At 44.4% G+C, this 27,010-nt stretch overlaps 1 protein-coding gene across 5 annotated transcripts in view; it reads right to left on the bottom strand.

The window, feature by feature from the left end:
- LOC126062124 (leucine-rich repeat-containing protein 37A2-like) overlaps positions 1–27,010 on the bottom strand; it is a 289,138-nt gene that overhangs the window by 30,038 nt on the left and 232,090 nt on the right. The window contains exons 2-5 of one of the 5 annotated variants that reach the window (XM_049859239.1): positions 18,068–18,924; positions 15,535–15,606; positions 3,922–3,993; positions 685–756 (exon numbers count right to left, since the gene is read on the bottom strand). The exons of 1 other annotated variant lie outside the window; for it this stretch is intronic. In XM_049859239.1, coding sequence (XP_049715196.1) covers positions 685–756; positions 3,922–3,993; positions 15,535–15,606; positions 18,068–18,924 — 1,073 coding nt within the window. Of the gene's footprint in view, positions 1–684; positions 757–3,921; positions 3,994–15,534; positions 15,607–18,067; positions 20,573–27,010 lie in introns of those variants that run through there. 3 more of the 5 variants (XM_049859234.1, XM_049859235.1, XM_049859238.1) reach the window with 3 other exon arrangements.

Raw genomic sequence — 27,010 nt, 5'->3', positions numbered from 1 at the left:
TATATGTGATGAAAACTGACTGCAACACTCCCTCCAGACACTAAGGAAATCTCATTATGGAAGATATTTGCTTATGATTTATTCCTTCCTATTTACACATCTTAGGTACAAAACAGTAAATAGTAAGTACCTAGATTAAGTGATCTTTACTTCTCTAGAACAGGGTTTCTCAACCTTAGCACTATTGACATTTGGGGCTAGGTAAAGTTTTCTTGCAATAATTATGAAGATAGCATGGGGCCAGGCAACACTTTGTTCTGTTGTACATGGGGTCACCATGAATCATGGCCATCTCAACGGGAATTCACAAATAACAACAACAAACTTGTTGTTGTGAGGGCTGTTCTGTGCGTTGTAGGATGTTTAGCAGCATTCCTGGCATCTTCCCACTAGGATGCCAGTAGCACACTCACAGTTGGCGATAACCAAAAATGCCTCTAGACATTACCAAATGTCCCCTCGGTGCAAAATTGCCCCAGTTGGGAACCAGTGCTCTAGAATGATTCCCTCTTATCTGTGTAATAATCCTCACACTAATCTTTGCCACAGTGGAAAAGGATTTGCTACATAACTTTAGTAGCTTTCCACTAACACAAGTTTAAGACTTCAAAATGAACAGCAAAAAGATTTACAATTAGATTTTATAAAGATTCTAAATAGAATTAAGTCTTATTTGTAACTTACATAGACCGTAAAAAAGGTAGTGGTTCAAATGTACGTCTTTCAATAGACTGTATTTTATTGCAGGATAAATCTCTAGGAAAAGTAAAAGAAAAATATTGCCTCAATTAGCTATTTGATATTAAATTAGTAGAAATAAATGGCAGAGTTCAGAATAATATTGAATAAGCTGTTATCTAAACTCCAAACCTTAGTAATTGTTCTCTAAACCTTCCAAGGCACCTAACCCTGCCCTCACCTCTCTTAGGAGTCTCACCTTCACAAATAAAACATACAACCACGGATTTCGATAGATTCTAGAGGTACTCTTTCCTGAGAGTAGGACAACTGATTAGATTCAGTGAGCTTAAAGTTTTATTCCTTGTTATTATTGTAATTTATAATATTAAAAGGAATGTTCTCACTTTTACACCTCCCTGGCTTAGTTCCCTTTTGCTGGGCAGCCCAATACCAGAAGAAATAATATAATTTGACATGATTTGAAAGGGAGTTATTCCTCTAATAAATACATAACTTTGAACGAATTTAGAATAATGCTTTTATCATATTAATAGAAATCTATGTTTGGTTTTCTATTGCCTTCATGTTCCATGGGAGCCCTGGTGGCAGTGGTTAAGAGCTACAGCAAGCTATGGTTGGTATCCAAAAGATTCGCAGCTTGAATCCAACAGCCACTCCTTGGAAACCCTAATGGGCAGTTCTACTCTGTCGTGTAGGGTTGCTGTGAATCAGGATCAACTCGATGGCAAAGGATTTTTTTTTTTTTTAATGTTCCATGAATGCAATTGCTGCAGTTGTAAAGTGGTGACTCAGGAAAAAAACAACATAGAAGTGGATTTTCATGTGAAAACTCCCATTCCTGACTGTAGTTAACCTTCTTATTTCCCTTTAGCCCACATTAGTCCCTCACGTTTTACTCGGTGGGTATAACTATCTTCTGACTGGTGTTTCAGCTCTAGTCTCTCCCTTTCTAATCCATCCTGCACACAGATTAACTCTGCAGCAGTGGTTCTGAAAGACCAGCATTGTCTGGGAACTTATTGAAGAAGCAAATTCTTGGCCCTACTCTAGACCACTGAATCAGAAATTATGGGGGTAAAGCCCAGGATCTGTGCTTTAACAAGCCCTAATTGTTATGCACACTAAAGTTTGAGAACCATTTGTCCTACAGCATTGCTGTGATAAGATGGTTCTCCATGGTGACTCCTTACTTTGGCATGCAAAGCCTAGAAGATCTGGCTCCAAACTCCTACTCTCCCTATTTTCACCCAAAGCTACTCATGACGTTCTTCAAACCCACATTCCACTTCCTTTCTTTTGCCTTTTTCCCACCCTCTTGCAATGTTAGAATAGTCTGCCCAACATGTCTGTCTGATGATACCCAATGGCCTTCAAGGTCCTGTTCAAATGGCATTTCTCTAGAAACATCTTCCCTGATCCAATTGGAAGTCTTCGCTCCCTCCTCTGTGCTCCGGAAATAATTTATGCCTCTCAGTGCCCACATCTATTTCTTTTTTTTAACATAGTTATCTTTGTAATCCATTTTCTCCTTGAAAGCATGGACTAGGTCTTGCTTATCTGTATTGCCTACGATGTTAAAACTGATAGATGGACATAAAGCAAACTCAATTATTTACCAATAGCTATTTTTTACGGAGTAGCTAAGGAGTGACAAAGGAAAATGACTATTTAGAAAGAAGTTTACTTTTATTAGTTCATGGCTCTTCTGTGCCTCTGCAGCACTAACCCTCTACTTAGAGCCTATTGTGTTATGGTTCGAGTTTATGCCTTTGCTTCCCCTGCCACATCAAGAGTTTCTAGAAGGTTAGGAACGCTGTCTTGCACATCTTTGTACCACCAACCCTAGGCACAGTGCTTGACATATGTTTTTAACTTTTATACTGATTCACAGTTTTTTAATGGATGAGAATACATACACTAACAGGAAGTAACTAGCTTACAAAGTATTTCAAAGTAGAAGTAAGGAAGGGCTTGCTCCATTGAGCAGTTAACTCATTTGTTTTTCTCCAAATTGTGTTTATAAGGCTTGGGAGCCCAGATGCCAGAGGTGCCCAAGAAGACCAATGCAAAACTGGTGGTCCCACTAAGGCCTAAAGGTTTGATAATTTAAAGGACTACTTTTAGTATCATGTCAGGCTTTTTATCCCCAATTCTCTTAAGCCTTCTGAACTTGTAAGAAGAACCCATTTGCTAAAGAGCATCATCAAAATAGCTTAATAAGGATTCATGACACAAACAACTCTAGGCTTCATGGACAAAGGATAAAAATCAAGCTTTTATAGCAAAGGACATAGTATCTCGCTATCTCTAAACAGATATAAATACCATGCAATTATTCCCTCCTTGGCAGAAGGGCTGGAGAGATTTTTTTATTTTGTATTTAGTAAACGGTTAGGGGCATTTGATATGTTTACTTAGGGTACTAATTAACCATCATTTGAAACATTTATTTGTAATATGGTAGAATAATTCCTACCTTGAAATCCTTAACAGCAGTCCTTTGTAGCTAACTATGTCATTTATAGTGTTGTTTATATAATTCAACTGTTTAGTTACATATTTAATATTTAAATGGTAACAATTCAATTATCAAAATATTTTGGGTTAACAGTCTTCAAATTAATGTAGGTATTCTATATTTTCTTGTCCTTTAGGCAACAAACAGAGGTTAATCTTAATTCCTCTTGTTCTATTAAACCAACTTTTTCGAATGTTTTCTGTAAGGCCAGATAATAAATATTTTAGGCTTTGCTGGCAACAGACAACCTCTGTCTCATAGTTTTTTTTTTTTCTTCAAATTCTTTAAAAATGCAAAAAATCATTCTTAGCTTATGGGCTCTATAAAAACAGACCACAGGCTACAGACTAAATATAAACAGATAGTATATGGATGCTTATAAAAGAAAGTTCATATGGGTGTCTATAATTACTCAGACCTTATTGCCACTTTTCCTCTGTAACTGAAGACTTTTTTTTATCTGTCTTTTGTCTGTATGATTAAAAATTGGAAATGGACAGGAGATATTTAATGCCAGAGATGGGCTGGGACCCCACAGACTTACAGAATTGCAGAATTATATTGCTGGAAGAAAAATGTAGATATTATCTTCTCCAAGCTCCTTATTCATTTTATATATAAGGAGCTTGGAGAAGATAATATCTACATTTTTATATATAACTAAAAACTGAGAAGTAAATATGATTAACTGACTAACTTACAAATGCTGGAGGGATAGCAGGCCTTCAAATGAATCCTTACGTAATTCGGTCAAAGAATTTTCACTGAGAATTCTGGAAAATGAAAAGGTTATTTTTGGATCTAATGCAAATTAACTACAACTATTTGCTACCTAGGACTATTCTATGTGGGAGGAACCAGGTAATGGTCCACCTGAATACTCTAATTTCTATTTAATTTAGGGATGTGACCTCTTTTGTTTTCATTCAAACCTTTCTTCTCCTGTCTTCCTTTGTGTCCCTCTCCCTGCTTCTCCCTCCTCTACTCCCACCCCACACCCCCATCCACTCTTCCCACCAAGTCATATATTTAATGCTTCCTCTCTAGATCACAAAGTCCCTGTTAGAATTCAACTCTGGGTGGCACCAATATTGGCAGAACTGCCATTTCGCTGCCCCTCTTCCCAAACCTCATTATGAAAGCCCCACATGGAGCTATGTCAGGGCTGCAAGTGAAGCCATTTGACCCTTTCCCATTCATTTTTTTGAGAACTGAAATGTGCATAAAGTACATAAAACATAAATGTTCAGTTTAATGATTATAAAGCAAACACTTTATAACACCATCCATGTCAGGAAAGAACACTGTCAGCATCCCAGAAGCCCCCAGTGTGTCCCTGTCCAATCACAACCCTCCCTCTGACCCCTATAGGTAACCACTATCCTGACTTTGATGATAATAATTTCCTTGCTTTTGAAATACAGTCCTACCTGATATATGTCAACCACAAACCACATGGTTTCATTTTACTTCTTCTTGAACTTGAAATGGAATCATATTACACATATTTCTATTTTGTTTCTTTCACTCAGCGCTATGTTTGTAAAATTCATTATGTTGTTGCATGTAGCTGAGGTTGGTTCATTTTAATGCCTTACTGCTGGAAGTCCAATAAGGGAGCCACTAGCCACATGTGACTGCTGAGCTCTTATAAGTTTCTTAGATCAGCAGAGAGAACTGGAGAGAAAGACAGGCTGATACAGAGAATCACTTTCTACCCGATGCTGGGTCCTAGTTTCTGCTGAACCCAGCATCAGGTAGAAATAGTTCAAGAGTAATTGACTAATTGCTGGAGACTCGTGTAGACAAACTTGAAAGATAGACAACTCCTGGAGGCCCAGCCTTAGGGAGAGAGGGGGGCACGTTTTTAGGGAGTTTTAATTCCAGAAGCCCTACCAGGTTCTCACTGTGAATCTCAGGAAAATCCCCTCATGATTCCAAAAAAAGAGGGGAAAAGCTGCCATGATGAAATACGGCTCTGGTCTCCTTAACAACAACCTGCCTTCAAGGGCTATTACTTTACCACAGACTAATCAATGTGGGTTCTATCAGAGCCTAACCAAAGTGGGGAGTCCCTGGGTGGTGTAAAAGCTTAAAACTAACTAAAATGTTGGAGGTTCTAGTCCACCCAGAGGCATCATAAAAGAAAGGCATGGTGATCTACTTCAAAACGTAGAATCGGCCACTGGAAAACAACTTGCGGAGCACAGCTCTACCCCGACACACACGGGATCACCATGAGTCAGAAGTGACTTCAGGACAACTGGTACTGGTTAATCAAAATAGATGAAGGGAAATACTCAACTCCAACTCCCTCTAGCCTTTTCCATGTGGGAGAAAGGGATTAGCAACTCCAGTTTCCTTCTAGCCTTTGAAATGGGAAAAGGAAAATACCCAACTGTAGCCCCCTCTAGCCCTCTTGGTTCATCTGAAGGCTGAAGGAAAAAAGCTGAGAAGCACTTGTGAAGGTCACAACCCAGGGGCACTGGCTCACTAAGAAACTGAGACCTAATCATAAAATTAGAGAACACTTTCTCTTCCCTCACACCTTACCACCACATGAACATCAACAGGGTTTTACAGGAAATTGCAGCTCAAAGAATCTCCATTCCTTTTACCTGATATGTCATATCTAGTTTTCAGCAAAAATTACAAGGTATGCTAAAAAGCAAAAAACACAGTCTGAAGAAGCAGGACAAGCATCAGAGCCACATTCAGATATAGCTGATATTTGGGCTTATCAACCCGGAGATTTAAAATAACTATGATTAATATGGAAACCCTGGTGACATAGTGGTTAAGTGCTACGACTGCTAACCAAGAGGTCAGCAGTTCAAATATGCCAGGTCCTCCTTGGAAACTCTATGGAGCAGTTCTACTCTGTCCTATAGGGTCGCTATGAGTCGGAATCGACTCGATGGCACTAGGTTTGGTTTTTGGTGGTTATGATTAATATGCTAATGGCTCTAGTGGAAAAAGTGGATGACATGTGAGATGAGTAATGTAAGCAGACAGCATTAAAAAAAACGCTAGGCATTAAAAAAAAAAAGTGTGATTTAAAATCAGGAGAGGTGTACGTCAGGGTTGTAATCCTTCACCATAACTATTCAGTCTATATACTGAGCACAATAGTCCCAGGAGCTGCAGTATATGAAGAAGAATGTGGCATCAGGACTGGAAGAAGACTCATTCACAACCTGTGTTATACAGATGAAAAAACCTTGCTTGCTGAAAGTGAAGAGGACTTGAAGCACTTACTGATGAAGATCAAAGACCATAACCTTCAGTATGGATTACACCTCGACATATAGAGAACAAAAATGCTCACGACTACACCAATAAGCAACACCATGATCAATGGAAAAAGGTTGAAGTTGCCAAGGATTTCGTTTTACTTGGATCCACAATCAACATCCATGGAAGCAGAAGTCAAAAAATCAAAAGACGCGTTGCATTAGGCAAATCTGCTGCAAAAGAGCTCTTTAAAGCGTTAAAAAGCAAAGATGTCCCCTTGAAGACTAAGGTGAACCTGACCCAAGCCATGGTATTTTCAATCGCCTCATGTGTATATGAAAACTGGACGATGAATAAGGAAGACTAGAGAAGAATTGATGCCTTTGAATTGTGGTGCTGTCAAAGAATACAGAGTATATGATGGAGTGCCAGAAGAAGGAACAAATCTATCTTGGAAGAAGTACAACCAGAATGCTCCTTAGAAGCAAGGATGGCGAGACTGCATCTCACATACTTTGGACATGTTATCAGGACAAGTTATCAGTCCCTGGAGAAGGACATCATGTTTGGTAAAGTACAGGGTCAGTGAAAAAGGGGAAGATCCTCAATGAGATGGATTGACACAGTGGCTACAACAATAGGCTCAAGCTTAACAATGATTGTGAGGATGGTACAGGAATGAGCAGTGTTTCGTCTGTTGTACAGAGGGTCACTATGAGTCCGAACTGACTTGACGACACCTAACAACAACAACAGGACTGGGAGGGATGGGGAAAAGGGAAGTTAATGGTGATGGAAATATCCCATTGATTAAGGGTAGCTTTTTCCACAGTCAATTACTGTAATTGGTGTCAAGAAGTTGAGCACCTGGAAAAAGTTGAAGTGACAAAAGTTGTGTAATAGATATATTTACAATGATTAAAAAACAAACAAACAAACGAACAAAGAGTAGCTACTGAGGCTGCTTATGCACAGCCAAAAACCTCATGGGATTTGGTGGCTTAGGATCATGGTTTCATAGGACATTCCAGCTAATTGGCCTAATAACATGTTTAGTGCTTCTGTTCTACCTCCTAGTTCATTGTGTAGAGCCTGGTGTCTTAAAAGCTTGCAAGCAGCCATCCAAGGCACAGGAATTGGACCCTATTTACCTGGAGCAACAGAAGAAGAAGGAGTGTCGGGAAAAGAAGGAGGAAATGGAATGTGTGGCTAATTGCCTCCATAAAAACTGCCTCCATTGCCAAACGACTGGAATTAAATGGTGCTTGGCTAACATTACTGAACATTTTGATCAAAGATTCCATAGAAGAATCCTGATCAAAAGGGAGAAAATGCAGAAAAGAATTTCAAATTGTTATGGATTCCAGACTTTCTGGAGCCATGAAGTTTGGATGAACCCCTGAAAATATTACTCTGAGATAATCTTTAAACCTTAAGTCAGAAATGTCCCTGAAGTCTCCTTAAAACAAAACAATAGTTTAGCTTAACTAATAAAAAATGTATGCTTTGAGCATTCTGCTCTTTTAAGCACTATCTATATGGGATCAATTTGAGAACAGCAACTTGAAAGATTAGATAGGAACATTAAGGGGCAGTGAAGTTATGTTAATGAGGGAGGAACAACTCAGAAAAGGAGGGTGAGAATGGTTGTAGAACTCAAAATGTAATCACTGTCACTAAATGGAGCATGTATAAACTGTTGAATTGGTGTATGTTTTGCTGTGTATATTATCAACAACAACAAAAATAAATAAAATTTTCTAAAAATTGTGAGATGCAGTGAACGTAGTTGTTTTAGATTGAATTGTCTTCCCGCAAAACGCGTGTCAACTTGGCTAGGCCATGATTCCCAGTGTTGTGTGGTTGTCCTCCATTTTGTGATCTGATGTGATTACCTATGTGTTGTAAATCGTAACGTCTACAATGTGAATGAGGCAGGGTTACAGGCAGTTATGTTAATGAGGCAGGATGCAATCTACAGGATTAGGTTGTATATTGAGTCAATATCTTTTGAGATATAAAAGAGAGAAGTAAACAGAAAGACAGGAGACCTCATGTCTCCAAGAATGCCACCAAGAAAGAAACACCAGGAGCAGAGCACATCCTTTGGCCCCAGGGTCCCTGTGCTGAGAAGCTCCTCAGCAAGGACCTTCTCACAGAACCAACAGACAGACAAAGCATTCCCTGGGAGCTGTGCCCTGACTTCAGACTTCTAGCCTCCTAGACTGTGACAGAGTAAATTTGCATTTGTTAAAGCCATTCAGGTATGGTACTTCTGTTATAGGAGCCCTAGATAACTAAGACAGCAGTGCTTAGAGGAAAATGTATAGCATTGAATGCATACATTAGAAAAGAAAAGAAAAAAAAACCCAAGTAAGCAGAAGAAAATAAATAATAAAAATCAGAGCAGAAACCAATGAAATAGAAACAAGAATAGGGAAAATCAATGAAACTGTAAGCTGGTTCTTTGAAAAGATCAGCAAAATTGATAAGCCTCTAGGCAGACTAACCAGGAAAAAAAGAAAGAAGACACAAATTATTAATATTAGAAATGAAAGAGGGGCCATCACAACAGATTCCACGAACATTAAACCAAAAACAAAACAAACCTATTGCTGTTGAGTCGATTCCAACTCACAGTAACTCCACAAGACAGAGCAGAACTGCCCCATAGTGTTTTCGAGGAGTGGCTGGTGGATTTGAACTGCTGACCTTTTAGTTAGCAGCTGAGCTCTTCACTACTGTGCCCTCAGAACTCCCTATGGACATTAAAAGAATCATAAAGGAATACTGTGAACAACTCTATGCCCATAAATTTGACAACTTAGGTGAAATGAAGCAGTCTCTCGAAAGACACAAGCTACCAACACTCATACAAGGAGAAATAGACAGTCTGAGCAGTCCTATATCCATTAAAGAAAATTAATCAACAACTAATAACCTTCCAAAATAGAAAGCACCAGGCCCAGATGGTTTCATTGGTGAATTCTATAAATATTTAAAGAATAATTAACACCAATCCTTCTAAAACTCTTCCAAAAAATAGAAGAGGAAGCAACACTTCTTAACTCATTCTATGAGGCCAGTATTGCCCTAATACCAAAACCAAAGACATTACTAGGAAGGAAAATTACACACCAATATCTCTCATGAACATAGATGCAAAGATCCTCAGCAAAATATTAGCAAATTGAATCCAACAATGTAGAAAAAGAACTATACACCATGACCTAGTGGGGTTTATCCTAGGTATGCAAGGTCGGTTCAACATTTGGAAATTGATTAATATAACTCATCATATCAACAGGCTAAAGAAAAATCATATGATCATATTAATAGATGCAAAAAAATCATTTGACAAGATCCAGCACCCATCCATGATGAAGACTCTCAGCAAACTACCAATAGAAGAGAACTTTTAAACTGAATAAAGAACATCTACAAAAACCCTACAGCTAACATAATACTTAGTGGGGAGAAACGAGATGCTTACTCCTAAAATCAGGAACAAGACAAGGATGTCCCCTCTCACCACTCCTATCAACATTGTATTGTAAGTTCTAGCTAATGTAAAGAAAAGGAAATAAAAGGTATACAGATTGAGAAGGAAGAAATAAAACTGTCTTCGTCCACAGATGATATGATTGTCTATCTAGGAAATCCCAAAGAATTGAAAAAAAAAAATACTTGGAACTAATAAGTGATTATAGCAGGGTTGCAGGGTACAAAGTTAATATACAAAAGTCAATTATTTCCCTATATACCAGCAATAAAGAACTGGAATTTTAAAGTAAAAGCATACCATTTACATTAACACTAAAAGAAATGACATGCTTGGGTACAAGTCTAACAAAATTTATACAAGATCTATACGAGGACAACTACAAGGCTCTGGTGAAAGAAATGCAAGTTTGAAATAAATGGAGAAATATTCCACACTCATGGACAACAAAGCCAAACCCAACCCATTGTTGTCGAGTTGATTCCTACTCACAGCAACTCTATAGGACAGAGTAGAACTGCCCCATAGGGTTCCCAAGGAGCAGCTCATGGATTTGAACCGCTGACCTTTTGGTTAGCAGCTGAGCTCTTAACCTTTGTGCCACCAGGGCATTTACGGATAGGAAGACTTAGTGTTATTAAGATTGCAATTCTTCTCAACTTCATCTACAGATTCAATGCAATACCAGTCAAAATCTCAGCAAGCTATTTTGTGGATATTGTCAAACTGATTTACCAAGGCAGGAGACCAAGAAATGGCCAACAAATAATGAGAAATAGAATTGGAGGACTGGCATTATCCTACTTCAAGAGTTACTCTAAAGTTATAGTGATCAAGACAGTGTGGTATTAATGAAGAATAGGAAAACAGATCAGTGAAACAGAATAGGGTCCATAAATTGACCCACGCAAATTTAGTCAACTGATCTTCGACAAAAGGGCAAAGGCAACTCAACAGTGAAAGGATAGTCTTTTTAACAAATGGTACTGGGACAGCTGAACATCCACATGCAAAAGCATGAATATGACACAGCCTACAACTCTCCCAAAAATTAACTCAAAATGAATCACAGGCCTAAATATAAGATGCAAAACGTTACAAATTGTAGAAGATAACACAGGAAAAAGTCTAGGTGATTTGGGTTTGGAGATAGCTTTTTAGATACAGCATCAAAAGTATGATTGATAAAAGAAACAATTGACAAGTTGGACTTCATTAAAATTAAAAACTTCCGCTCTACAAAAGACATTTTTAAAAAAATTTTTATTGCGCTTGAAGTGAAAGTTTACAAATCAAGTCAGGTTCTCATACAAAAATGTATAAACAACTTGCTGTTTACTCCTAGTTGCTCTCTCCCTAATGAGGCAGCACATTCCTTCCCCCTATTCACTATTATCGTGTCCATTTGGCCAGCTTCTGACCCCCTCTGCCTTCTCATCTCCCCTCCAGGCAGGACCTGCCCACATAGCCTCATGTGTCTACTTGATCCAAGAAGCTCACTCCTCAGCAGTATCATTTTCTGTCCCATAGTGCAGTCCAATCCCTGTCTGAAGAGTTGAATTTGGGGATGGTTCCTGTCTTGGGCTAACAGAAGGCCTGGGGACCATGATCTTGGGGGTCCTTCTAGTCTCAGTCAGACCATTAAGTCTGGTCTTTTTTGGAGAATTTGAGGTCTGCATCCCACTTTTTTTTTTTTTTTCCCCACGTGTTCCCCGTTGAGGGGGTCATCGGTTGTAGCCAGGCACCATCTAGTTCTTCTGGTCTCAGGCTCATGTAGTCTCTGGTTTATTTGGTCCTCTCCGTCTCTTGGGCTCATAATTACCTTGTGTCTTTGGTGTTCTTCATTCCCCTTTGCTCCAGGTCGGTTAAGACCAAATGATGCATCTTAGATGGCCGCTTGCTAGTGTTTCAGACCCCAGATGCCACTTTCCAAAGTGGGATTCAGAATGTTTTCTTGATAGGTTTTGTTATGCCAATTGGTTTAGATGTCCCCTGAAACCATAGTCCCCAAACACCCACCTCTACTATGCTGGCCTTCGAAGCATTCAGTTTATTCAGGAAACTTCGTTGCTTTTGTTTTAGTCCAGTTGTGCTGACCTGTCCTGTATTGTGTGTTGTCTTTTCCTTCATCTAAAATAGTTCTTATCTACTATCTAATTCGTGAAAACCCCTCTTCCTTCCTCCCTCTCTACCCTCGTAGCCATCAAAGAATATTTTCTTCTTTCTTTTAACTATTTTTTGAGTTTTAAAATAGTGGTCTCCTATTTTTACAATATTTGTCCTTTTGTAACTGACTCATTTCACTCAGCATAATGCCTTCCAGATTCCTCCATGTTATGAAACATTTCACGGATTCATCATTGTTCTTTATCAATTTGTTGTATTCCATTGTGTGAATATACATAATTTATTTATCCATTCATCCATTGATGGGCACCTTGGTTGCTTCCATCTTTTTGCTATTGGAAACAGTGCTGCAATGAACATGGCTGTGCATGTATCTGGCTCTGTAAAGGCTCTTATTTCTCTAGAATATATTCCAGGGAGCGCAACTGCTGGAACGTATGGCAGTTGTATTTCTAGCTTTTTAAGGAAGCGCCAAAACAATTTCCAAACTGGTTGTTCTATTTTACATTCTCACCAGCAGTGTATAAGTGTTCCACTCTCTCCACAACCTCTCTAACATTTATCATTTTGGGTTTTTTGGATTAATACCAGCCTCGGTGGAGTGAGATGGAATCTCATTGTAGTTTTGATTTGGATTTCTCTAATGCCTAATGATCATGAGCATTTCCTCATGTATCTGTTAGCTACCTGAATGTCTGCTTTAGTGAAGTGTCTGTTCATATCCTTTGCCCATTTTTTAATTGGGTTACTTGTCTTTTTGTAGTTGAGTTTTTGCAGTATCATGTAGATTTTAGAGATCAGACACTGATCGGAAACATCATAGCTAAAAACTTTTTCCCGGTCTGTAGGTAATCTTTTTACTCTTTTGGTAAAGTCTTTAGATGAGCATAGGTGTTTGATTTTTAGGAGCTCCCAGTTATCTAGCTTTGCTTCTGAAAAGACACTCTAGGAGAGTGAAAAGTCAAGCCACAGACTGGAAGAAAGTATTTGCAAAACACATATCTGATAAAGGACTTGTATCCAAAACATACAATGAACTCTTAACACTCAACAATAAGAAAACAAACAATCCACCATAAGATCTGAACAGATACCTCAGCAAAGAGGTTATACAGCTGGCCGAAGCTCATCATCATATATCATCAAGGAATTGCAAATTAAAACAATCAGATACCACTACGCACGTATTAGAATAGCTAAAATCCAAAACACTGATAACACCAAATGCTGGCGAGCATATGGAGCAACAGGAACTCTCAGTCATTGCTGGTGGGAGTGCAAAATGATATGTCCCCTTTGGAAGACAGCCTGCAGGTTCTGATGAAGCTAAACATGAGCTTATCATACAACCCAGCTAACATGCTGCTGGGTATTTACCCAAATAAATTGAAAAGCTTATGTCTACATAAAAAACTGAACAAGAATGTTTATAGCAGCTTTATTAATCATTGCTAAAATTTGAAAGCAACCAAGATGTCCTCCAATAGATGAATTAATAAACAAATTGTGGTGCTTCCTTACAATGGGGTATTATTCAGTGATGAAATGAGCTAGCAAGCTATGAAAAGACATGGAGGAAACTTAACTGCACACTGCTAGGTGAAGGAAGCAGCCAGTCTGAAAAAGCTATATGCTGTACGATTTCAACTTTATGATGTTCTAGAAAAGAAAAACTAGAGAGATAATAAAAAGATCCATGGTTCCGAGGTTCAGGGGGAGGGTGAGAGGATGAACAGGTGGACCACAGGGCATTTTTAGGGCAATGAAACTATTCTGTGTGATACTATAATGATGCACAGAGGGCATTAGGCATTTGTGAAAACTACAAGACTGCACAACAGGAAGAGTGAACCTTAATGTAAAATGTGGACTTTAGTTAATAGTGATGCATCAGTAGGGATTCCTCAATTGTAACAAGAGTATCACAGGCATACAAGGTGTTAGTAGGAGAAACAATGAGCAGGGGGTAGCGGCTGTTTGGGAATGCTGTACTTTCTGTGCCATTTTTCTGTAAACCTAAAACTGCTCCAAAAAGAAAAAAGTCTGTTTTAAAAAAAATGAAATTGCACTTTTTCCTAAAAGAAAGCAAATCTCATTTGGCTGATGTGTTTGACAGTGAGGACTAGCTTTGCTGATTAGATTATATGCCATTTTCTACAAGCTGAATGAGTTATACAATTAACATATACTTAGAGCATATGATATGATATAATAATTTTATAAAAATGTTGACAAATCTCCTCGTGTTCTATGGGCCAGAAATGGACTCCACCGATGGACCTTTAAAAAGGGCGCCGTTGTTATTGGTTCCTCCTGGAAGTAAGGACAGCCTCAGCAGAAAGAAGCTGGCATCATACAATTGTATGTGGAAGGTGAGAGGTCTTCATGAGAAGCCAGCTGGAGAAGAAGCACCACCAGGGCAAGGGAGTGACAGCTAGACAACTCCAGTTGTGCTATTTTTGAGAAACCCAGGAAGTAAGGAATCCCTCATGGGAGATGCAACACCCAGAGGGCACCACTACCAGAGGACATCAGCCCCTTCCTCTCCACCACTCTCCTCAACAACTTCTAAGAAGCCAGAGGCAGCCAGCTGAACGGAGGGATGGAGAATGAGAGATATAGGGCAAGGAAACAGAGAAGAAGCCAGCCAGGACCCCTCTTCACATTGTAAGTGTCTAGGTTTAAAGAAAGGCTCAGGCTGGGGGAAGGGAGAAGTTTTCAATTCTTTGAGAGTATAGACTTAGGTGACTGAGACACTGGACTGGAACTAGCACTGTTCTTGGGACTGAAAGTGATCAGAGAAATTTTTTTATCTCAGTGACCGGAAAAGCTATAGGGCTTCCCGACTTCATCCATGGGATTCCATCCACAGGACTGTGAAGTCCTCAGATTGTATTTTTATACATATAAGATAAAGTTTCTTTGTACTCTCAAAAAAACCAAAATGAACCCCTCTCTCAAGAATGCTCCAATAAACATCCTAGCCCTTAAAAAAAAAAAAAAAAAGTCTATAAAAAGAAAAAGACGAAAAGAAAACATACACACAATAAACCTATTCTGCTTTATGTCAATATGGCTGTAGGCAAATGCGTGGCATATGATCCAGAAAGATGTACACAGAACTCAGAGAAATGGTCACTCAGGGGTAGGGGGTTAGCGAACAAGGAGGGTTTTCATGATACCTGTTAATTCAGTTTTATACACTGAGAATAGTATCACATATTATTTATCAAATGAAAGATAAATTTAAATTGCATCTTACTTGTTTTAAAGAGAATCCACCAATTTTAATTTTAAAAATCACCACAGAGGTAATCAAAGGAAGTCAGTTTCGGATATGGAGAGAGGAAAATATCTTTTCTCAGAGGTATTGACGTCAAAATTCTGGACCAAGAAGGATCTTATAATGCACTTAGCTTTCTGTATTTGTATTTGGAGAAGATATACTCACAGTTTCTCAGTCCAACGGTATGCCTTCCAAATATTTTCCTCAATATAAGAAATGGAGTTTCCTTGGAAATTTCTGTGAAGAAACACAGTTCATATTTTTGAATATGTAGGAATACGAATGAACAGAATAACTCTAAAGAATCATGGCAACCTTACTGGAAATATTCAGATGCAGAGAACACCAGTTTTCTAACTTCCATGGCTGTCAGCTGCCAAATTGGTTCAATTCAGACAGACTGTGGGGGGCAGTGGCACAAATGATAAGGCCAACTGCTCAGAACCTGAACTTCCTATCTGCCCAATTCTCCTCCTTTATCATTATCAGCAAATATGTACACAGATAATGCGTGCCCGGCAATGCCACAGCTTGGGCGGAGGGCCTGCTGTTGAAACCTCTCCAGATGGTGGAAGGATAAAGGCCATTAGAAAGTAGAAGGACCAATGGACTGGAGTGGAAAGATCTCTCAGGCATACTGCTTAACGAAAAACTGCGGATCACTGCTGAGCAAGAAGTACAGTCCTACCTTGTTAGAAAAAACAGGAATATGTATGTAAACACGTATATGTATGTAAACGCAAAGGGTAGAGACTGGAAGGAAGGGCGCATACTCAGTGGTGACAGGGTTATTTTGCAGGTGATAGGGAGGAGGGTGGGAAGGGGAAGGGGAGGGGACTTTCACATTTTATGCCATATTCTTCTGTGACACTTTTTAAAATTATTATACTGTGGAAATGTATCCACGAATGACATGCATTTAAAATCAGTTGTTAAATTCCCGCGGTGCGGTTTCAACCACTAACTCTGTAAATGACTTTGACTCTTTCCTTTAACTCTGTCCTTTTCCCTCAGCAACAGCTTAACTACTCAGTTTATAAAGTCAAATAGGTGATATTTGAAATTAAGTCAAAACAGTTAAGTTGCCTGCCCATCTGCCTGGTGGACATTTCCACTCCACCAGAAACTTCCTGATTGCTTTATGCTCACCAACAAAAGATGGCTGAAACTGAACTCATCTTCCCCAGATTGGCTCTCCTTCCTGACTGGTGGATCTCCATCTGTGTGTTCTACCACCATCAGTTTGCTAATCATGCAGGGCAGAAACTTTGGAGTCGTATTTGAGTTTTTCTCTTTCCTGTACACTGCTTCCCCAACTCTCTAGTCCATCATCAAATCCTGTCCTTTTTTTGAAGTGCTCCCAGGATTCTCCTTCCATTCCTATCACAACTGCTCTCATTCAGCCCATAGACCTTTCTATTTGGTCTCCCTGAATCAAGCTTTCTTCTCCAGGCGGCCCTACATATGGATTCTAAAATAATTTTCCTGTTTTAATCATTTATCCCTCTTGCTTGAAAACTTTCAATGGCTCTCCATATCTCACAGTGTAACTTCCAAACTTCTATAGCTGATAGTCAAGGTTTTTCACAATCTCATCTTGCATTGCTTCCTAACCCAATTCTTTGCAGCCAGGCTGGTCTATTAAGTCCTGACCATTCCTGCATCCACACCTTTCCCTAGGCTGTATTCCCTATTTTTCTCTATTTAGCAAATCCTAGTCACTCTTTGGAGCCCTGGTGGCGCAGTCGTTAAGAGCTTGCATGCTAACCAAAAGGTCAGAGGTTCGAATCCACCAGCCACTCCTTGGAAATCCTATAGGGCAGTTCTACTTTGTCCTACAGGATCTCTACGAGTCGGAATTGACTCAATGGCAGCAGGTTTTGGTTTCGGTCACTCTTTCAGCTAAAGTTTTATCTTGCCCATGCAGCTTTCTCTGTCCTCCACAGGCAGGTGGTTACGGATTCTGGTGAATTATGGCACCTGTGGTCTGCATCTCTTTTAGTACATAGTTATGCACCACTTCCCTTTTCACGTATACTCTTTTTCTCCTATCTATCGTTGTTATCTTCCCAAGCTAATGTCTTAGATTCTGTGGCTCCTACAGTGCCTAGCCCTGGACTGGGCATATAACAGGTGCTATATATGGAAAAGCCAGGGACAAAGATCAAGTCTGGACCTGAAGGAAATAATAATAGGTAACATTCACATATGCTAGGTGCTGATATAAATGCTTAGCATGTGTGAACTTATTGAAATTTCACAATAATCCTATGGGATAGTAATTTTACAGATCAGGAAGCTGAGTCACAGAGCTGGGTTCAAACCCAGGCATTTTGGCTCCAGGAGCTCTCTCTTTAACCACTTTGTTGTATCATTACCAAAAGGATGGAAAAAGGAACACAATCCTACAAAGAGGGTGGAGCAAAACTGGGAATAGAGCAGAGGTTGAGGCATGAAATGATGGGGCTAAAGAAGAATTGGTAAGGAAAAATAATAAGGGCAATCACAAGCAAAAGCCTGGGGAAGTGGGCACAATAGTAAGGAGAAGAACGAGGATAACGAAAAGTTGACAAAGAAAAGGTCAAAACCAAAGTCGTTCAACATGGCTTGGGAAGATGAGGGGGCCCAGGAAGGCCTGAAGGAAAAGGCTGTCATGTTAAGCAGAGTGCAGAGGACAAATGAGGAAGGCAATGCTTACAAGACCGTGAAGGTGCCATTGTACTCGTTGGGCTCTGGCACAGGCACTCTGTGGAGCCTCTTCTCTGGGCGGAGGCCAGTACAGGACAGCGTTTCGTCTTGGCAGACACAGAGCTCGCATATGCTCATTCCGTTGGTGGCGTTCTGTTCCCACTGCACAGTGAAAGGCATTGGTGCCCTTTTTGGGGTGTAATGTATAACAGCATTCTGTTCCTGTAGCTCATCTAGAGACATTTCTGTCCTTTCTAGGGGGTGATGTGTGATGGCCTTCTGTTCCTGTTGCTCTGTTAGAGCTTTCTGAACCCTTTCAGGGGTGTAATTTGCAGAAGGCACCAATAATTGCTGAGTCGCTGGGGGAAAAACAACCGCCTCAGATGACCCTGGCTGCTGAGTTACTGCAAGCTCTAGGTCCAAAGGTTTAACTGTAACTCGCTTTGGAGGAGATGTGGCCTTCTGCAGGGCTGTAGAATGTGTGACCTCCACAGGGGGTTCTGGGGACACAGTAAGCTCTAGGTCCAAAGGTTTAACTGTAACTCGCTTTGGAGGAGATGTGGCCTTCTGCAGGGCTGTAGAATGTGTGACCTCCACAGTGGGTTCTGGGGATACAGTAAGTTCTAGATCCAAAGGTTTAACCGTAACTCGCTTTGGAGGAGGTGTGGTCTCCTGCAGGGCTGTAGTATGTTGGACTTCTGGAATGGGCTCTGGAGATACAGTAGGCTCCAAATTCAAAGGCTGAACCGTGATTTGCTTTGGAAGAGGTGTGGCCTTCTGCAGGGCTGTAGAATGTTCAGTCTTTGAAGTGAATTCAGGAGTTACTGTAAGTTCCAAGTCCAAAGTTTGATCTGTAACTTCAGTCAGGTTTGGATGCTGAGCCTGAACCTGGTCTGGAGGTGGTAATGTCACCTCAGGATGCTCTGGAGAAGAAGTTGTATTATTCTGCAGGACTGTAGAATATTCAGCCTCCATAGTGGGTTCTGGGGTTATGGTAAGCTCCAGGTCCAGAGGTTTAACTGTGACGTTGGGTAAGTTTGAATGCTGAGCTTGATCCTGACCAGGAGGTGAAACTGTCACCTCATGATGTGCTGGATGTTGAGTTACAACCCCCTTAGGAGGCTCTGGAGGCCGAGTTGGAGTCCCCTGCTTGGTTGGAGTATTGGGTTCTGGTGATATGGAAAGCTCCAAGTCCAAAGTTTGAATGGTGACTTGCTTTGTAGGAGGAACTGTGGTCTTCTGCAGGGTTGTAGAATATTCAACCTCCATCGTGGGTTCTGGAGTTATGGTCAGCTCCAGGTCTACAGGTTTAACTGTGACTTTGGGCAAGTTGGAATGCTGAGCTTGATCCTGTCTTGACGATGGAGTTGTCACTTCATGATTCACTAGAGGTTGAGCCACAACCTCCTTAGGAGGCTCTGGTGGGTGAGTTGGCATCTCCTGTTTAATTGGAGAAGGTTCAACCTCCATATTGGGCTCTGGAGTTATAGTAACTTCCAGGTCCAGTGGTTGAGCTGTGACTTCAGTCAGGTGTGCCTTCTGAGCCTGTACCCGGTCCGGATGTAGAAGTGTCACCTCAGGGCACTTTGGAGAAGGAGCTGTAGTCTTCTGCAGGGGTGTAGAATGTTCAACCTGTATAGTGGGTCCTGGTGTTACGGTAAGCTCCAGGTCCAAAGGCTGAACTGTACTTTCAGTCAGATTTGGATGCTGAGCCTGAAACTGGTCTGGATGTGGAATGGTCACCTCAGGACAAATTGGAGGAGAAGTCGTAGTCCTCTGTGGGGCTGTAGAATGTTCAACCTCCATAGTGTGTTCTGGAGTTATGGTAAGCTCCAGGTCCAACGGCTGAGCTGTAATCTTGGGTAAGTTTAAATGCTGAGCTTGATATTGACCTGTTGGGGAAACTGTCACTTCATGAAGCACTGGAAGTTGAGCTGCACCCTCCTTAGGAGGCTCCAGAGGTTGAGCTGGGGTCACCTGTTGGGTTGTCGAAGAGTCCTCCACCTTAGGAGTCTCTGAAGAGTGTGCTGGAGCTCCCTGTGGGACTGGAGAATGTTCTACCTCCTTAGGGGGTTCCAAAGGATGAACTGGGGCCTTCTGCTGAGTTGGAGAAGGTTCAGCCTCCTTAGAAGGCTCAGATGTCTGAGGTGGAACCTCCTGCAGGGATGGAGGAGGCTCCACTTCCTTAGGAGGCTCTGGAGCTGAGGCTGGGGCTTCCTGTTGGCTTGGAGAAGGTTCAACCTCTTTAGGGGGTTCTGGAGGTCGGGAAGAGGCTGTATGCTGGATTGAAAATGGTTGGCTATACTCAAAGGGCTCTGGGGGTAGAGCTGGGGCCTCTTCCTGTACTGGAGAAGACCCTACATCCTTAGGTACTTCTGCAGGTGTAGCTGGGACGTCCTGCTGTACTGAAGATGGTTGTACACTTGTAGGAGGTTCTTGAGGTGGAGCAGAAGCCTGCTGCTGGGCTGGAGAAGGTTGGACTTCCTCAGAGGGCTCTGGGGGCTGAGATGGGGCCTCTTGCTGGATTGGAGAAGGTTCTACCTGCACAGGGGCTCAAGAGATTGAGTTGAGTTCCCCTGCTGGGCTGCAGAAGGTTCGACTTCCTCAGAGGGCTCTGGAGGTTGAGATGAGGCCTCTTGCTGGATTGGAGAAGGTTCTACTTGCATAGGAGGCTCAGGAGACTGAGCTGGAGCCTCCTGCTGGGCTGGAGAAGGTTCAACCTTCTCAGGGGGCTCTGGACTCTGAAATGGGACTCCTTGCTGGTTTGGGGACGTTTCCACCTGTGTAGGAGAATGTGGAGGCTGAGACGGAGTCTCCTGCTGGACCTGAGAAGATTCTACCTCCTTAGTGGGCTCTGGTGTAAGAGCTGGGGCCTCCAGCTGGGATGGAGAAGGCTTAGCCTGTGTAGGAGGCTCGGGAGACTGAGCCAGGGCCTCCTGCTGGGCTGGAGAGGGTTCAAACTCCTTGGGAGGCTCTGGAGTCTTAAATGGGATCTCGTGCTGGTTTGGGGAAATTTCCACCTCTGTAGTAGACTGTAGAGGCTGAGGTGGAGTCTCCTGCTGGACCAGAGAGGATTCTACTTCCTTAGGGGGCTCTGGACTAAGAGCTGGGGCCTCCTGCTGGGATGGAGAAAGTTCTGGTGGCATAGGGGGCTCGGGAGACTGAACTGGGGCTTCCTGCTGGAATGGAGAGGGTTCAACCTCCTTGGGCGGCTCCGGAGTCTGAAACGGGGCCCCCTGCTGGTTTGGGGAAGTTTCCACCTGTGTAGGAGTCTCTGGAGGTGGAGGTGGGGCCACTTGCTGGAACAGAGATGATTGTACTACCTCAGGGGGCTCAGGGGACTGAGCTGGTGCCTCCTGCTGGGGTGAAAAAGGTTCTAACCCCTCAAAGGGCTCTGGAAGCTGAACTGGGGGTTTCTGCTGGGCTGAAGATGGTTCAGCCTTTTCAGGGGGCTTTGGAGGCTGGGATGAAGCCTCTACTTGGGTTGAAAAAGGTCCAGTCTCTGTAGGGGGTTGTGAAGATATAGTAAGCTCCAGACTCAGAGGTTTTCCTGTGATATGGGGCAACGTTAGATGCTGAGCTTCACTCTGACCTGTGGGTGAAACTGTTACCTCATGATGCCCTGTATATTGAGTTCCAACCTCTGTAGGGGGCTGTGAAGTCTCAGCTGGGTTTTCCTGTATGTTTGAAGGAGGTTCAAGTTCCTCAGGTTGCTCAGGAGATTGAGTTGGGGCTTCCTGCTGGCCTGAAGGAAGTTGGACCTCTTCAGTGACATCTACAGGCTCTATTGAGTCTTCCTGCTGGACTGGAGAAGGTCCAACCTCCGTAGAAGATTCTGCAGGCTGAGGTGGGGCCTCCTGCAGGGCCGGAGATGGTTCATCCTCCTCAGTGGACTCTGGAGACTGTGATGAGACCTCTTGCTGGTCTGGAGAAGGTACATCCTCTGTAGGATGCTCCGGAGTTTGAGTGGGGGTCACCAGCTGGCTTGGAGAAGGTTCAACCTCAACAAGGTCCTCTGGAGATTGAGTTGTGGCCTCCTGCTGGTCTGGAGATGGTTGAACCTCTGTAGTGGTTTCTGTAATTATGGGAAGCTCCAGATACAGAGATTTAACTGTGACTTTGGCCAAAGGTGGGTGCTGAGTTTCACCTTGACCTGGAGGTGAAACTGTCACCTCATGATCCCCTGCTGGTTGAGTTACAACCTCTGTAGGGAACTCTGGAGATTGAGCTAGGTCCTCTTGCAGGACCGGAGAAGGTTCAACCTCCTCAGGGGGCTCTGGACGTAGAGATGGGTCTTCCTGCTGGGTAGGAGAAGCCTCATCCTCTTTAACCAGGACTGGGAGCTGTGTTGGGTCATCCAGTCGAATGGGTGAATGTTCAACCTCCTCAAGGAGCTCTGGAGGCTGAGTTAGGTCCTCCTGGTGTGTTGCAGAAGTTTCACCCTTCTTATTAGGCTCTGGGGGCTGTGGCAGGTCCTCCTGCTCAACTGGTAAAGATTGAGAACCGTCAGGAGGATCTTGAAGTTGAACTGGGTACTTCTGCTGAACTGAAGAAAGTTCAATCTCCTTAGGTGGATCTGGAGGCAGAGCTAGGATTTGCTCCTTGGTTGAAAAGGGTCCAACTTCCTCAGGGGACTCTGGAGGCTGAACTGGGGCATCCCGTTGTGTTGGATAATACTCAACCACAGGTTTAACTGATACATTAGGCAAGACTGAATGGTGAGCTTGAGGATGACCTGGAGGCTGAATTGTCACTCCATCATGCAAAGAGCGTAGGGTTAAAACCTCATTTGGGGGCTCTGAAGGCTGAGCTGGGACCTCTAGTTGGACTGGAGAAAGATTAACCTCCTCAGTGGGTTTTGGAGGCTTAGTTGGGTATTCCTCCTGGCTTGAGGAAGGTCTGATCTCCTCAGGAGGTTGAACTGAGGAAGGTTGCACCTCTTCAGGAGTCTCCGGAGGCTGAGCTGGGACCTCTTGCTGGGTTGGACATGACTGAACCTCCTTAGTGGGTTCTGGAGTTAAGGTAAGCTGCAGATCAGCAGGTTTAACTGTAACAGTGGGCAAGATTGAAAGGTAAGGTTGATTCTGACCTGGTGGTGGAACTTCATGATTTGTGGTAGTTTGAGTTATAACCTCAGTAGGAGGCTCTGGAGGTTTAGCTGGGGCCTCCTGCTGGAGTGGAGAAGGTTCCACCTCTTCAGGGAGCTGTGGAGGCTGATGTGTGTCTCCCTGCTGTACTGGAGAAGGTCCAGCTTCCTCAAGGGGCTTTGTAGCCTGAGCAGGAGCTGCCTCCTGGGTTGAAGAAGGTTTAATTTCTTCGGAGGGTCTTGAAGGCACAGCTGGAAACTGCTGCTGGGTTAGAAAAGGTGCAATACCTTCAGAGGGCTTTGGAGGTTGTGCCTGGGCTTCATGATGTATTGGAGGTTTAACCACCTGGGGAGGTTTTGGAGGCTGTGCTGGGGCTTCCTCCTGGACTGGAGAAGGTTTAACCCCCTCAGGGGTCTCTGGAGGCTGAGCTGGAGCCTCCTGTTGGGCTGGAGAAGGTTTAACCTCCTGGGGAGACTTTGGTGGCTGTGCTGGTACCTCCTGTTGGCCTGGAGAAGGTTCATCCTCCTCAGGGAGCTCTGGAAGGGAAGCTGGAGCCTCCTGTTGGGTTGGAGGTTTAACCTCTTGGTGAGGTTTTGGGGGCTGTGCTGGGGCTTCCTGCTGCACTGGAGAAGGTTCACCCTCCTCGGGGAGCTCTGGAGGCGGAGCTGGGGCCTCCTGTTCTGTTGGAGGTTGAATTTCTTCGAGGGGCTTTGGAGGCTCAGCTGGAAATTCCTGCTGGTTTGGAGAAGGTTCAATACTCTCAGAGGGCTTTTGAGGCTGTGCTAGGACTTCCTGCTGCACTGGAGAAGGTTCAGCCTGCTCAGGGAGCTCTGGAGGTGGAACTGGGGCCTCTTGCTCAGTTGGAGGTTCGACCTCTTGGGGACGATTTGGAGGCTGACCTGGAGCCTCCTGCTGGAGTGGAGGAGGTTCAACTTCCTCAGAGTGTTTCGGAGGCTGTACTGGGGCTTCCTCCTGGACTGGAGAAAGCTCTACTTCCTCTGAGGGCTTTGGAGGTTGAGCTGGAGCCTCCTGATGGCCTGGAGAAGGCTCAACCTCGTGGGGAGGCTTTGGAAGGTGAGTTGGAGCTTCCTGCTGAACTGGGTAAGGTTCAACCTCCTCAGAGGGCTTTGGAGGCTGTGCTGCAGCTTCCTGCTGGGCTGGAGGAGGTTCGACTCCCTCAGGGGGCTTTGGAGGCTGAGCAGGAGCCTCCTGATGGCCTGGAGAAGGTTCAGCCTCATGGGAAAGCTTTGGAGGGTGAGCTGGAGCCTCCTGCTGAACTGGAGGGGGTTCAGCTTCCTCGGAGGGCTTCAGAGGCTGTACTGGGGCTTCCTCCTGGACTGGAGAAAGTTCAACTTCTTCAGAGGGCTTTGGAGGCTGAGCTGGAGCCTCCTGATGGCCTGGAGAAGGTTCGACCTCATGGGGAGGCTTTGGAAGGTGAGCTGGAGCTTGCTGATGAACTGGAGGAGGTTCGATCTCCTCAGAGGGCTTTGGAGGCTGAGCTGGAGCCTCCGGCTGAACTGGACAAGGTTCCACTTCCTCAGAGGGCTTTGGAGGCTGAGCTGGGGCTTCCTGCTCGGTTAGAGGAGGTTCGACTCCCTCAGAGGGCTTTGGAGGCTGAGCAGGAGCCTCCTGATGGTCTGGAGAAGGTTCAACCTCATGGGGAGGCTTTGGAGGGTGAGCTGGAGCCTCCTGCTGAACTGGAGGGGGTTCAACTTCCTCAGAGGGCTTCAGAGGCTGTACTGAGGCTTCGTCCTGGACTGGAGGAGCTTCAACTTCCTCAGAGGGCTTTGGAGGCTGTGATAGGGCTTCCTCCTGGACTGAAGAAAGTTCAACTTCCTCAGAGGGCCTTGGAGGCTGAGCTGGAGCCTCCTGATGGCCTGGAGAAGGCTCAGCCTCATGGGGAGGCTTTGGAAGGTGAGCTGGAGCTTCCTGCTGAACTGGAGGAGGTTCAATCTCCTCAGAGGGCTTTGGAGGCTGAGCTGGAGCCTCCTGATGGCCTGTAGAAGGTTCAACCTCATGGGAAGGCTTTGGAGGGTGAGCTGGAGCCTCCTGCTGAACTGGACAAAGTTCAACTTCCTCAGAGGGCTTTAGAGGCTGAGCTGCAGCTTCCTGCTTGCTTGGTGGAGGTTCCACTCCCTCAGAGGGCTTTGGAGGCTGAGCTGGAGCCTCCTGCTGAACTGGGTCAGGTTCAACCTCCTCAGAGGGTTTTGCAGGCTGAGCTGTGACTTCCTGCTGGGTTGGAGGAGGTTCAAGTCCCTCAGAGGGCTTTGGAGGCTGAGCAGGAGCCTCCTGATGGCCTGGAGAAGGTTCAACCTCATGAGGAGGCTTTGGAAGGTGAACTTCAGCTTCCTGCTGAACTGGAAGAGGTTCAACCTCCTCAGAGGGCTTTGGAGGCTGAGCTGTGCCTTCCTGCTGGGTTGGAGGAGGTTGAACTCCTTCAGAGGGCTTTGGAGGCTGAGCTGGAGCCTCCTGATGGCCTGAGGAAGGTTCAACCTCATGGGAAGGCTTTGCAGGGTGAGGTGGAGCCTCCTGCTGGACTGGAGGGGGTTCAACTTCCTCAGAGGGCCTTGGAGGCCATGCTGGGACTTCCTCCTGGCCTGGAGAAAGTTCAACTTCCTCAGAGGGCTTTGGAGGCTGAGTTGGAGCCTCCTGATGGCTTGGAGAAGGTTCAACCTCATGGGGAGGCTTTGGAAGGTGAGCTGGAGCTTCCTGCTGGACTGGAGGAGCTTCAACCTCCTCAGAGGGCTTTGGAAGCTGAGCTGGAGCCTCCTGCTGAACTGGGTAAGGTTCAACCTCCTCAGAGGGCTTTGGAGGCTGAGCCGCGCCTTCCTGCTGGGTTGGAGGAGGTTCGACTCCCTCAGAGGGCTTTGGAGGCTGAGCAGGAGCCTCCTGATGGCCTGGAGAAAGTTCAACCTCATGGGAAGGCCTTGGAGGATGAGCTGGAGCCTCCTGCTGGACTGGAGGGGGTTCAACTTCCTCAGAGGGTTTCAGAGGCTGTGATGGGGCTTCCTCCTGGACTGGAGAAAGTTCTACTTGCTCAGAGGGCTTTGGAGGCTGAGGGGCAGGGTTCTGATGGCCTGGAGAAGGTTCAATGTCATGGGGAGGCTTTGGAAGGTGAGCTGGAGCTTGCTGCTGAACTGGAGGAGGTTCAACCTCCTCAGAGGGCTTTGGAGGCTGAGCTGGAGCTTCCTGCTGAACTGGGTAAGGTTCAACCTCCTCAGAGGGCTTTGGAGGCTGTGCTGCAGCTTCCTGCTGGGCTGGAGGAGGTTCGACTCCCTCAGGGGGCTTTGGAGGCTGAGCAGGAGCCTCCTGATGGCCTGGAGAAGGTTCAGCCTCATGGGAAAGCTTTGGAGGGTGAGCTGGAGCCTCCTGCTGAACTGGAGGGGGTTCAGCTTCCTCGGAGGGCTTCAGAGGCTGTACTGGGGCTTCCTCCTGGACTGGAGAAAGTTCAACTTCTTCAGAGGGCTTTGGAGGCTGAGCTGGAGCCTCCTGATGGCCTGGAGAAGGTTCGACCTCATGGGGAGGCTTTGGAAGGTGAGCTGGAGCTTGCTGATGAACTGGAGGAGGTTCGATCTCCTCAGAGGGCTTTGGAGGCTGAGCTGGAGCCTCCGGCTGAACTGGACAAGGTTCCACTTCCTCAGAGGGCTTTGGAGGCTGAGCTGGGGCTTCCTGCTCGGTTAGAGGAGGTTCGACTCCCTCAGAGGGCTTTGGAGGCTGAGCAGGAGCCTCCTGATGGCCTGGAGAAGGTTCAACCTCATGGGGAGGCTTTGGAGGCTGAGCTGCAGCTTCCTGCTGGGTTGGAGGAGGTTTGACTGCCTCAGAGGGCTTTGGAGGCTGAGCTGGAGCCTCCTGCTGGAGTGGAGGAG

Source organism: Elephas maximus, chromosome 19 (genome assembly GCF_024166365.1).
Source record: "Elephas maximus indicus isolate mEleMax1 chromosome 19, mEleMax1 primary haplotype, whole genome shotgun sequence".
NCBI lineage: Eukaryota > Metazoa > Chordata > Mammalia > Proboscidea > Elephantidae > Elephas > Elephas maximus.
The sequence above is the reverse complement of the archived record's forward strand: the minus strand, read 5'-3'. Positions and strand labels throughout refer to the sequence as shown.